The 13,349-nt window shown below is 36.6% G+C and overlaps 1 protein-coding gene across 1 annotated transcript in view; it reads left to right on the forward strand.

Annotated features, from left to right (window-relative positions):
• Positions 1–13,349, forward strand: part of ADCY3 (adenylate cyclase 3) — a 413,132-nt gene that overhangs the window by 290,732 nt on the left and 109,051 nt on the right. Inside the window, 6 exon segments of the mRNA XM_053709517.1 lie at positions 1,825–1,952; positions 6,516–6,543; positions 6,546–6,611; positions 6,613–6,630; positions 6,632–6,678; positions 12,819–12,984. Coding sequence (XP_053565492.1) covers positions 1,825–1,952; positions 6,516–6,543; positions 6,546–6,611; positions 6,613–6,630; positions 6,632–6,678; positions 12,819–12,984 — 453 coding nt within the window.

Here is a 13,349-nt window from a genome sequence, read left to right on the forward strand (position 1 = left end):
ATCAAACGTCTTGGTTGCTTCAAAGAGTTACAAGAAATGTTATCTGGAATGAGAGGAGATGGCTGGTTTCTGCTTTACAGGGTTAGATTACTGGTGTGATCTCTTCAAGCTTGGTGTCTCAAAATCAAGCAAGGAGCCCCCAAAGTACAGTTAAAAAGTCATTTATTTCCAATAATGTTCAAAATTCAGTACAAGTTTAGGAAACCACCTCATGGTCTTGTGCGTTGACATGAACTTCATCAGAGATCAGGGGCTTTTGGCCTTCTACATGACAGAGGGAGAGACAGGCAGATGAAAAGTAGATCTATGTATTGGATTTTGTATGTCAAGGTGTTTGACTAGGTAGGTCTTAAACGTGTACATATAGCTGTGTATATGTGTATGTATGTAGGATAGAAATAATGCCTGGGTAATGCGATCCTACAAGCATAAGGCTATCCTACAGACTAAATAATGCCTGGGATAAGCATAAGGCTATCCTAAAGACTAAATTATGTCTGGGATAAGCATAAGGCTATCCTACAGACTAAATTATGTCTGGGATAAGCATAAGGCTATCCTACAGACTAAATAAATGCCTGGGATAAGCATAAGGCTATCATATAAACTAAATAATGCCTGGGATAAGCATAAGGCTATCATATAAACTAAATAATGCCTGGGATAAGCATAAGGCTATCATATAAACTAAATAATGCCTGGGATAAGCATAAGGCTATCCTACAGACTAAATAATGCCTGGGATAAGCATAAGGCTATCATACAAAGTAAATAATGTCTGGGATAAGCATAAGGCTATCCTACAGACTAAATAATGCCTGGGATAAGCATAAGGCTATCATACAAACTAAATAATGTCTGGGATAAGTATAAGGCTATCCTACAGACTAAATAATGCCTGGGATAAGCATAAGGCTATCATACAAACTAAATAATGTCTGGGATAAACATAAGGCTATCATACAGACTAAATAATGCCTGGGATAAGCATAAGGCTATCCTACAGACTAAATAATGCCTGGGATAAGCATAAGGCTATCATACAAACTAAATAATGTCTGGGATAAGCATAAGGCTATCCTACAGACTAAATAATGCCTGGGATAAGCATAAGGCTATCATACAAACTAAATAATGTCTGGGATAAGTATAAGGCTATCATACAGACTAAATAATGCCTGGGATAAGCATAAGGCTATCATACAAACTAAATAATGTCTGGGATAAACATAAGGCTATCATACAGACTAAATAATGCCTGGGATAAGCATAAGGCTATCATACAGACTAAATAATGCCTGGGATAAGCATAAGGCTATCATACAGACTAAATAATGCCTGGGATAAGCATAAGGCTATCCTATAGACTAAATAATGCCTGGGATAAGCATAAGGCTATCATACAAACTAAATAATGCCTGGGATAAGCATAAGGCTATCCTACAGACTAAATAATGTCTGGGATAAGCATAAGGCTATCCTACAGACTAATTAAATTTATACCTTTTAGGAAATATGGACAGACTTGTTCGGCCTATGGTTCTTATGTGCTGTCAAAATCTATATTTCTCTGTTAGTCATTCACTACATTTTCTGACATTTTATAATAATTAAACCGTAAATCCCAGAGTTCTATATAGCTGACATCTCCACATCTCTGTGCATTGCCTTTTAATAACCCAATAATTACTTTACACTAGTGTTACTTATGAAATAGTTTTGCACGTGGCTGAACCCTGATATATTTGCTTAATCCGTATCCGATACTTTCCCCTACTTGTCTTGCTTACCTGCTATAACATATCGCCCTCTGCTGGTTCTCAGAAATACCACCAACTTCGGATCAAGATCCTGGGTGACTGTTACTACTGCATCTGCGGCCTGCCGGACTACAGGGAAGATCACGCTGTCTGCTCTATTTTGATGGGACTGGCCATGGTTGATGCCATATCGTGAGTAACAGACCATGAACACCCAGTGAGACATATTGTCAGACTTGCCCATATAAATCATATACAAATATAGAACATAGTGTGAAAGAGACAAGACACTTTCATGTTTCAGACAATTTTAAGATAATTTATTTTGATTACTAAATTTACATCATTCAGTTGGTATCCTTTGTTAAAAAGCATACCTACCTAGTCAAAAGAACATGACACCAAACATTTTTCATGATTCAGATAGAGCATACCATTTTAAACAATTTTTCAATATACTTCAATTGTGTTTCATTCTCTTGGCATCATTTATTGAAGGATCAGCAATGCACTACTGGAAGCTAGGTTAAAGGGATACTAAACCCAATTTTTTTTTCTTTAAAGGGACATCAGAACCCAAATTTGTTCATTGTAATTCAGAAAGAGCATGCCAATTTTAAGCAACTTTCTAATTTACTCCTATTAACAATTTTTCTTCCCGTCTCCTTGCTATCATTATTTGAAAAAAAGAAGGCATCTAAGCTTTTTTTTGGTTCAGTACTCTGGACAGCACCTTTTTATTGGTGGATGAATTTATCCACCAATCAGCAAGGACAACCCAGGTTGTTCACCAAAAATGGACCGGCATCTAAACTTACATTCTTGCATTTCAAATAAAGATACCAAGAGAATGAAGAACATTTGATAATAGGAGTAAATTCAAAATTTGCATAAAATGTCATGCTCAATCTGAATCACGAAATTGAATTTTTGGGTACAGTGTCCCTTTAATGATTCAGATAGAGCATGCAATTTTAAACAACTTTCTTATTTACTCCTATTGTCAGTTTTTCTTCTTTCTCTTGCTTTCTTTATTTAAAAAGCAGGAATGTAAATTTTAGGAGCCGCCCCTTTTTTGGTTCAGAACCTGGGTTACGCTTGCTTATTGGTTAGCCAAATGTAGCCACCAATAAGCATTCGCTATCCAGGGTGCTGAACCTAAATCATTGTTTAACTAGTCCCCAAAACACTAAAAAGCAATGTTTCACAAACTGATGCTGCATTTATGACGCTTAAGGAGAAATAAACAACCGGTGTCATGGCAAATACATATATTTATACACATTTATAACTTTAAAAAAATAAAGTGCCTTCCATAGCTGAGAGTGTCTTAAAGAAAAAAAAGGATTATAATTACCATAAGGCACTCATCCACATATAGCAGACAGCCAAACCAGTACTGAAACTTATCAGCAGAGGTAATGGTACAGGAGTATATTTTCAAACTATAAAGGGAAGCAGCAGATGAATCCCTGCGAGCGATTTACAGAGAGCCTCATGAGAGCTTTCCCATAGGCAAAAACATGGTATCATCAGGCAATACTCCCTTCCCATCCTTCAGACAAACACTGCACTTAGAGAGGAACTGGGCTTCAATATGCTTAGGAGCGCCTTTCACTGAAGAATCAAGCATATCATAGTACACCACCTCCTAAGGAGGCAAAGTTTTAAAAACTGAGGTATGAGTGAGGTGGGAGGTGTATTTATAGGCATTTGAGGTTTGGGAATGTTTACTCCCTCCTGGTAGGAATGTGTATCCCATCAGTAACAAGCTTGTGGACTCTCGCCACCTATATGAAAGAAATTGATAATAGGAGTAAATGAGAAAGTTGCATAAAATTGCAAGCTCTATCTGAATTATGAAAGAAAAAATTTGGGTTTAGTGTGCCTTTAACACCACTGTAAGCCAATGACAAGAGGTATATATGTGCAGCCACTAATAAGCAGCTAGCTCCCAGCTCCTACGCCTACTTAGGTGTCCTTTTCAACAAAGGATGTCAAGAGTACAAAGCAAATTAGATAAAATAAGTAAATTGGAAAGCTGTTTAAAATTGCATTCTCTATCTAAATCATGAAAGGAAAGTTTTGGTTTTCATGTCCCTTTAAACTCAGCAGCAGCAACACACTACTGGGAGCTAGCTGGTTATTGGTGACTTCACACATTTGCTTCTTGTCATTGGCTCCCCCCCCCCCACAAAAAAATGTGAATTTGATACATATCATTTTTTAATTATTTTTTTTTAACATTTAACTCAGAAAAAAAAAATGTGAATCCGATTATGTCTGCAAAAGGGGGTACCCTGTGCCCACAGTCTGTGATATGGTCTGAACCCCTATTACTGTATATAGTGACACTGTTTAACCCACCAGTACTGTATAAAATGAGTTACTGATACAGTCTGTAATCTGCCAGTGAGATGGCTGGCCTGAACCTACCCGCCCCAGTACTTTATAGAGTGACCACAGTAGTCTGTGACATGGTCCAGCCCCCCCCCCCCCGTACTGTATATAGTGGTACTGTATAGTGACACTGTTTACGCCCCGCCCCCCATGCTGTAGTAACAAGGTCTGTAATTTGCTGGTTCCACAAACATACACACACACATACATACATGCATAAATACACACACAGTCACATACATACATGCATATACACACACACATACATGCATAAATACACACACAGTCACATACATACACACACACATACATGCATAAATACACACACAGTCACATACATACATACACACACACATACATGCATAAATACACACACAGTCACATACATACATACACACACATACATGCATAAATACACACACAGTCACATACATACAAACATACATACATACACACATACATGCATAAATACACACACAGTCACATACATACATACACACACACACATACATGCATAAAAACACACACACAGTCACATTAGCATACATACACACACACACATACATGCTTAAATACACACACATTCAACATACACACACACAACACACACATACATGCAAAAATACACACAACAGTCCACATACTTACATACACACACACACATACATGCATAAATACACACACATTCACATACACACACACACACACACATACATGCATAAATACACACACAGTCACATACATACATACACACACACACATACATGCATAAATACACACACATTCACATACACACACACACACACACATACATGCATAAATACACACACAGTCACATACACACACACACACACATACATAAATACACACACAGTCACATACATACATACACACACACACATACATGCATAAATACACACACAGTCACATACACACACACACACATACATGCATAAATACACACACATTCACATACACACACACACACACACACACACACACACACATACATGCATAAATACACACACAGTCACATACATACACACACACACATACATGCATAAATACACACACATTCACATACACACACACACACACACATACATGCATAAATACACACACAGTCACATACACACACACACACACACACACACATACATGCATAAATACACACACAGTCACATACATACATACACACACACACATACATGCATAAATACACACACAGTCACATACACACACACACACACACACACATACATGCATAAATACACACACAGTCACATACATACATACACACACACACATACATGCATAAATACACACACAGTCACATACATACATACACACACACACATACATGCATAAATACACACACATTCACACACACACATAAACATACACAAACACCAATGGGTAAAACAGAAACACTAACCCCTGTAGTCAGAGACACTAGTGAAGCATCATGTCACACTCACATGATATCAATGCAGGCAGTGGCAGGTCAACCTTTTTTTATTGCGACCTCTGCACCCCCTGTAGTTCCCGCCCCTGGTTTATTATATTGAAATAAAAACTTTACAATGTACTTTCATTATTTGTTTTACCTATTTTCCTGTAATTTAAAGGGCCATTGTAAAAGAAAAAGGACATGCTTTAATCTGTTAGCGCATGTCATTTTCCGACTATCAACCCTGCACTACTGTGTGTTTATACCGTCGCAAAGGGGTTAAACACAAAGTAGAAATAGTGCTTAGGACCTGCGGTGCACTGCCTGATCCTGAGCAGAAAATGATGCTGATCCCAATCAATTGTGGAACTAGCACTGCTGATTGGTTCAGCAATGTTTTCCACTCTGGGCCCGGGTTTAAACACACAGTAGTGCTGGGTTGATAGCTGTAAAATGACATGCTAACAAATTAGAGCATGTCATTATTTTACTATAATGGCCCTTTAAATATGAAAATTACTTTAAACCTAAATATGAAAATTACAGTTTTTCCACTCCCCCCCCCCTCCCCCCAAAGAAGCTGAAGTGTCATCCGTAGAATTCAGAATCCTGATGCTCCTACATCATGCTATGGTTATAGCTTGGTATGTGCAGGATTTCTAATTCTGCTGCATGACAAACAAGATAACATAGACAACAGTGAAGAATGTTTTTAAGGGGTGTTGTCCCTGGACTGCAAAACAATTCACCATTTGGCTAACAGGATGTAGTTTTTAAAGACTTTTTATTACATCTTTGTATGCAAATAAAAAGTAGTTTTTAATGCCTCCTTGAAAATTAAAAAAAAACGTTGCTTTTCTTTTCCTTTTTATTGCCAACCCTGGAATCTTGATGGGACTCTAAAGATATGTGAGGGAGAAGACAAAAACTGGACGTGGACCATGCGTGTTGGAGTTCACACAGGAACTGTCATTGGTGGAGTCTTGGGGCAGAAACGTTGGCCAGTATGATGTGTGGTCAAACGGATGTCACCCTAGCGAACAAGATGGAGGCTGGCGGTATCCCTGGGTAAGTCCAGGAAGATAATTTATATTCCATTGTTATGAATTATTACCTCTGTTGCAATATGTTAATATATGTAAAAACTCTGTCCCATATTGTTAAAGGGATATGAGACCACATTTTTTTCTTTCCATGGTTCAGATACCAGCATGCAAATTTAAACGACTCTTTCAATTTATTTCTGTTATCCCAAATTTGTTTTGTTCTCTTGATATCCTTTGTCAGGAGCAGAAATCCACTACTTTGAGCTAGCTGCTGAATGGTGGCCTGCAATATATATGCCCTCTTGTTATTGGTTCACCAGTCAGAATACTTTGTCATAGACCATATCCCTTTAAAACACTTTTTTATACATTTATTTCAATAACAAATATTTTACATTAAATGAAACACAAAAATTCAATCCAAGAATTGCACACCTGGGTAGCACTCGTCCCCCTATCATAGATGGCATACATTGGATAGAGACTGAATATCTAGGGAGGAGTGCTTTGAATTTTAAAATATAACCTTTATTGGGTAGTTTAACCAAAAACAAAAACTCAAACACACTCCCCATATTACAATGTTAAAAACACAGTATTTTGGTCGGATTAATTTTAATCCAGTATTCTCTAATCAAATGAAGTGGTTGTAATACCTTTCAAAGTGATTTAATTGGTCTTAGGTCTGTAGTATCTATGAGGATCTGTTTTAATCTGATCCTCTAGGTATTTGCGTTGTATAAATAGAGCTTGTACCACTGTGGTAGTAAGTAAGATGTTCCTTTTCTAATTCTTCTAAGTTAGAATTAGCATGGTCTTGCTAGGTGTTTAGAGTAAACACAAAGTTGCACAGTTTAGGACTGGTCTAGGATTACATATTACAATATCTAGTTTGCATTCTGTCTTGTTACTTATATTGTAATTTTGCAATGCTGTTTTGCAGGTCCTTAATCACTATTGATATAGAGGATTAAATACTGTGTTTGGTATAAAGTGGGCAGTACTGTCAATCTGTAACCACTATTAGGTGACAACCTAAATTCTGTCACTGTTTTGACTGCTGTCTAAATGTGCTGACAGCTTAGTTTATTGTATTACCAAAATGTTTGTTGCACTCTCTGGCAGTTTTAAAAATATATATATATATATCTCTGATGGTTTCATATGGTCTCATCTGATTTTAAGATCTTTTGTACTTTATAGTAAATATTTATTAAAGTCTCATAAAATGTTAGATCTTATATAATATTAAAGTTGTTTCTTTTCGCTTTAAAAATATTATATTTAGGCTGCTTCATCTGCAAATAGACTGGTTCTAAAGAAGGATGGTTATGACTAAGCTTAATCTCAGTTTATATTTTTGTTGTTGTTTGAAATGGAGTGTTACCCCTTCCTTGTAATGTACTGGTTATAGTGGCAATACACTTTGGCAAAATTCTTTATAAGTTACTTTGTAATTATTTCATTATATTAGAGAGATGTTTTGTGACTGATTCCTCTCAAATGATTATAACAAAGCACTGCTTATACCACTCTAGTATTGCACAACTGTGCAGGTTTGCTTTACTCGTAGATTTTAATAATAGCTGGATTGATAAAAAAAAGCCCATTATTAATGTGGTATTACTAAAAAGTAAATCTAGTGTTACCTACTATGTTTTGGTATTTTTTCTTTTCTGTTGGATATCCTATAATTCTATGATTCGCTGTAATAGATATTCAATGCGTGTTTTTAACAAAGGATAAATAGAGTACTTTTGTGACTATTTTTACCCCACACTTTAGATTGAACTGAATATTTGGTATGTTTGGTCCAAATGTAATGATTGCAGCGGGTTTTAAACAAATTTGCTCTAATATTGCTACAGAGCTTAATATATATTAGTAGCGGTCTATTTGCTTGACTTCTACAAATAATAACTGTTATTTCGTATTATATAAATGTAGCTACCAATTAAATCTATGATAGGGGGACGAGTGCTACCCCAGGTGTACCAATTCTATCAATCCTTGGATTGATTTTTTTGTTTCATTATACTAGTACACAGCACCTCAGCCATACCATAATTAACCTGGATTATAGACACAAATAGGTGTATATATTATTTATAAATCCAGAGATTAATAGGCTACCCCAATCCTCCACCTTAGCAGTGCCATTAGTTCTTTTGTTGTTCTTTATTTTACATTAAATATCTATGTATATATATGTGCGTGTGTGTGCGTGTATAAAACTTTATTTTAATATGTTTCACACGTGTTTTGTTATACATTTATTCTAGCCTTAACACTTTACGTGAAGTCTTAAAGACAAGGTAAAGTTTAGCGGTATTGAAAGCATATAATCAGTGTAATATTTTACCTGAATGTAGTCGCTAAGTTTATTTTTATTTTTATTATGTAATTTAGATGCAATTGTATGTTTATATTTCCTACCGTTTATTCGAATACTCCTCCCCCATGCCACTTCCGTGTTTCTATGTATAATGTCAGAGAGCGGTCTCACCCCCCCTCCTTACGTCAAGTCAATGCGCGTTCACGAAGTCGATTTCGTCTGCGCATGCGCCACTTCCCCCACTGCCCGTTACAAAGTTTGTATTGTTAGCACAGAGCATGCGCGACTCACGAACGAGCACGGATGGAACTAGGTTGAGTGTAGTCAGACGCATGCGCTCAGTAATATAGTGACGTAGGAATGGATGGGCTAAACCCCTGAAGGGGAAAAAGCTAATTTGACGGTAATATCGATCGCAACTGTCAATAAAAGTTTAAAAAATGTCGGGTGGACGAAAGATTGGTGTCGGAACAGTAATTGTAAGGTAGAAAAATAAGTAATTAGGATAAATATTAGTATATTGATGAATGAAACTTATGCTTATTTTTAAATCTATGAAAGATATCGTTAAGTAGTGTGCTCAACTTTACCTTACCTTTAAGTCACGCTAGCTTTTTGAGCTCTGTCATGTGATGCGCTCTTGCAGAACACATAACTCACAACTTGTAATATGAGCGATTCTCTGGTAAATCTGTTTAACCATTGTATTTGCAATACCAGATTGTGCGCTATTCTGAGCATGGGTCCATGTTATTGATAGCACACCCTGCCCTACCAGTAACGGTCCACTTGTAATCTGGCCCAAAGTGTTTAAAGAGACATTATACAATAATTGTTAATGTGTTCTCAATGATCTGTTTTACATGCTGGAATGTATCAAATTGTTTAGGAACAAACTTTACCTTTCTGGAACACAAGGCAAAAGCTGCACTCTCATAAAGGTGAAGAAACTTTATTAACAAGCAACCTATCCCTTTGTCAAGCTGAAGTTACAATGTGCACATCACACTGATGATGACATAAGCCAATCAAAGAGCCCCAATCAAAAACATGAGCCAATCAAAGAACCCCAAAGGGGCAGGGACAAATAGTAATTACACACATACAAAATCTTTAACCTATTATACTCCAAATTGGTCTAAAAATTTAGCTCAAGGTTAGAAAAAAACCTGATGAATTAGCAGCTATTTTAGAGAACACCTATTTTGATGAAAAGGTATTTGTATAATTAATATTTTATCTTTAAACAAACGGATTAAGGTCAAATTCCCTGTTAATCCCTTTCGGATGCATTTTATCCAGCTTCCAGATCCATTTTGCTTCCTTGTAAAGTAGATCTTTTTGTCTATCACCTCCTCTCACTTTTTTATTTGCCCTGTACTAGCACCATAAATCTTAGTTGGTTAAACTGATGACCCATGGCATGAACATGGTTAGGGACAGGGAGGTGATCTAGATCAGGATTCCTTATATTTGATTTGTGCTGACTTAGGTTGTCTCTGACCTTCTGGGTCGTCTCTCCAATATATAAAAGCCCACATTGACATTTAAGGGCATATACCACATATGATGAATTGCAAGCGTAGAAACTTTTTTTTTTTTTTTTTTGCCAGTATATGGATGAGAAATCTCTTCTCCTTTGATAACACTGTAAAAATTAGCAAAACCCAAACAGAGGTACGTGCCATTTTTTGGCTCGCTAAAAAAGTGGGCATTACCACCAGGGAAGGGGGTCAATAACCTCTTACTGTAGGTTTGGCCATTTTGGTAAGCATATCTTGGTATCTCATTAAAATCTTTAATGTCTGGGCATGTCGTGTAGTATCTGTCAATTTCTAATAAGGATACTATGTATATCTTTATTAAGGGTATTAAATGTATTAACAAAAGTAATTTTGTTTCCATTACTTTTCTTTCCTCTTCGACTTTGAGTATGGTGTAAATTTTGTCTAATTTCCTGTAGCTCCTCTTTTTCATAGCCTCTCTGCTCAAATTTTTGCTGCTGTAAAGGATCAGTCCCAATCCTTTCAACCCTGAGACATTGTGAATTTTGTACACTCTTAAATGAATTAGGGGGATGAAAGTTTTGCCTATGTAGCAATGTATTTTTATCAGTCGGTATAATGTACAAGTCAATTTTTAAAATACCACTCTCCTTTATATAGCTGAGTGTCCAAATAAAAAGTTTTTGGTAATCATGTTTAGCTGGAAATTTTCAAGTAGGGAACTTTACCCTAAAAAATCCATCTTTAGCTGATTTAATGATTCTGAAGGCCCTCACCACAATATAAATAGATCATACATGTAGCAATGCTAAGCAATACAATTACTTTGAAAATGAGATTAGTATATACAAATTAATTCTCAACCTTATCCATAACTAGGCAGGCATATGATGGGGCCACATTAGACCTCGTTGCAGTGCCTGCTTTTTGTAGGTAGAAAGACCCATCAAATATAAAGTAATTGTTCATCAGAATCATTTGTAGCAAATCCATCATAAATTATACCTGTAGTGGATTGTATTGGCCACATGGGACCAGTGCATCTTTAACACTATCTAATACCACCTCATGGGGAGTAACAGTGTATAAACTGGCCACGTCCCATGTAGCCAATACAACACTAACATCAACATTGTGATTTATTTTTAATTTTGTCAAGGAAATCAGTTGTATCCGTGACATAGGATTTTCCTGCCACAACCAAAGGTAATAGTACACAGTCTAGAAATGTTGTATTACTCAGAATGGAACCAATGCCAGCCCCAATCAGATGCTGGGGGATGTTATAGGGTCGTTTGTACTTTTGGAGTAACATAAAAAGATGATATAATAGGATGTTTCAGTAGAATAAACTCATAGAGTTTCTTACTGATTATCTAATCTTCAAGAGCTTGATCTAAAACTGACTTTAAGGGTAGGATCCGCTGTCAGTACCTCATATACATTACGGTCAATCAATTGCCGATAAACCTCAGCTTTATATTTAGTAGTGTCCATAAGGACAATGGCCCCGCCCTTATCTGCTGGCTTAATAATTATTGATATATAATTTTCTAATTATCTGAGTATCTTATTCTCAGCTGGTGTCATGTTATTCATTTTTCGGCCACGGCTCCGCCCCATCTTCCTGCTTCTCATGTTACCAAGTTGGTCTGTCCCAATAAAGAGGCGTTGTTATAGGAGATTGCATGGCATGGGAATCCACAGTTATGATAACTCACATAAGCATGCACTCAAAGTCCATATATTCTTTTACAAAATCTTTTATATGTGTGTAATGACTATTTGTCCCTGCCCCTTTGGGGTTCTTTGATTGGCTCATGTTTTATTGGTTAAGGTATGTCAGTGTGATGTGCACATTGTAACTTCAGCTTGACAAAGGGGCAGGAGCTCTGAAACATTGCTTGCTAATTAAGTGTCTTCACCTTTATGAGAGTGAAGCTTTTGCCTTGTTTTCCTGATATATGTTAGAGCTAGGGGATTGTTCTGAAAAGCTAGCACCCATTAGATTGCAAAATTAATATATGGACTTGGAGTTCATACTTATGTGTGAGTTATTATACCTGTGGATTCTTCTTTAAGTATATGTGTGAGCACCTTTACCTTTATTTTGTCGTTTAAAATATCTGTTTTGCCTGTTAAAACTACTTTCATATAGCACATTACAGTATTTTCCTTTTACACATTTATGTATTTTTAACTTGTTAACAGATTGTATTGTATATGCATTTTGGCAATTGAATAAATAACGTGTCAGTAGTATAATACATTGTTAGTTTTCAGTCAAGAGCCATAACGTGCTGCTCGTACACTGTCTTTCAGGCGGGTCCATATCTCGCAGAGCACATATGACTGCTTAAAGGGAGAGTTTGAAGTGGAGCCGGGAGAAGGAGGGACGCGATGTGACTATCTCAGAGAGAAAGGCATCATCACCTATCTTATTGGCTTACCAAAGCAGCCAGTAAATAAGAATGGCATAAATGGGGTGGTAAGTTTTAACTCTTTAACTTCCTGTGATGAAATCATATCTAGTCTACAAAGCTTCTTGTTTCTCAGCTGCAACCTTAAAGGGACAGTCTACAATATCATTTTTATTGTTTTAAAAGATAGCTAATCCCTTTATTTTACATTCCTCAGTTTTGCAAAACCAACACAGTTATATTAATACGCTTTTTACCTCTGCGATTACCTTGTGTCTAAGCCTCTGCTGACAGCCCCCTGATCACATGACTTTGTATTTATCTGAGTGGCATTTAGTACTGTGTTGCACTAACTCTTAAATAACTCCTCTGACGTGCACACAATGTTATCTATATGGCCCACATGAACTAGCAGTATCCTGTTGTGAAAAGC

The sequence above is a fragment of the Bombina bombina genome, chromosome 4 (assembly GCF_027579735.1).
Source record: "Bombina bombina isolate aBomBom1 chromosome 4, aBomBom1.pri, whole genome shotgun sequence".
In the NCBI taxonomy this organism is placed as follows: Eukaryota; Metazoa; Chordata; class Amphibia; order Anura; family Bombinatoridae; genus Bombina; species Bombina bombina.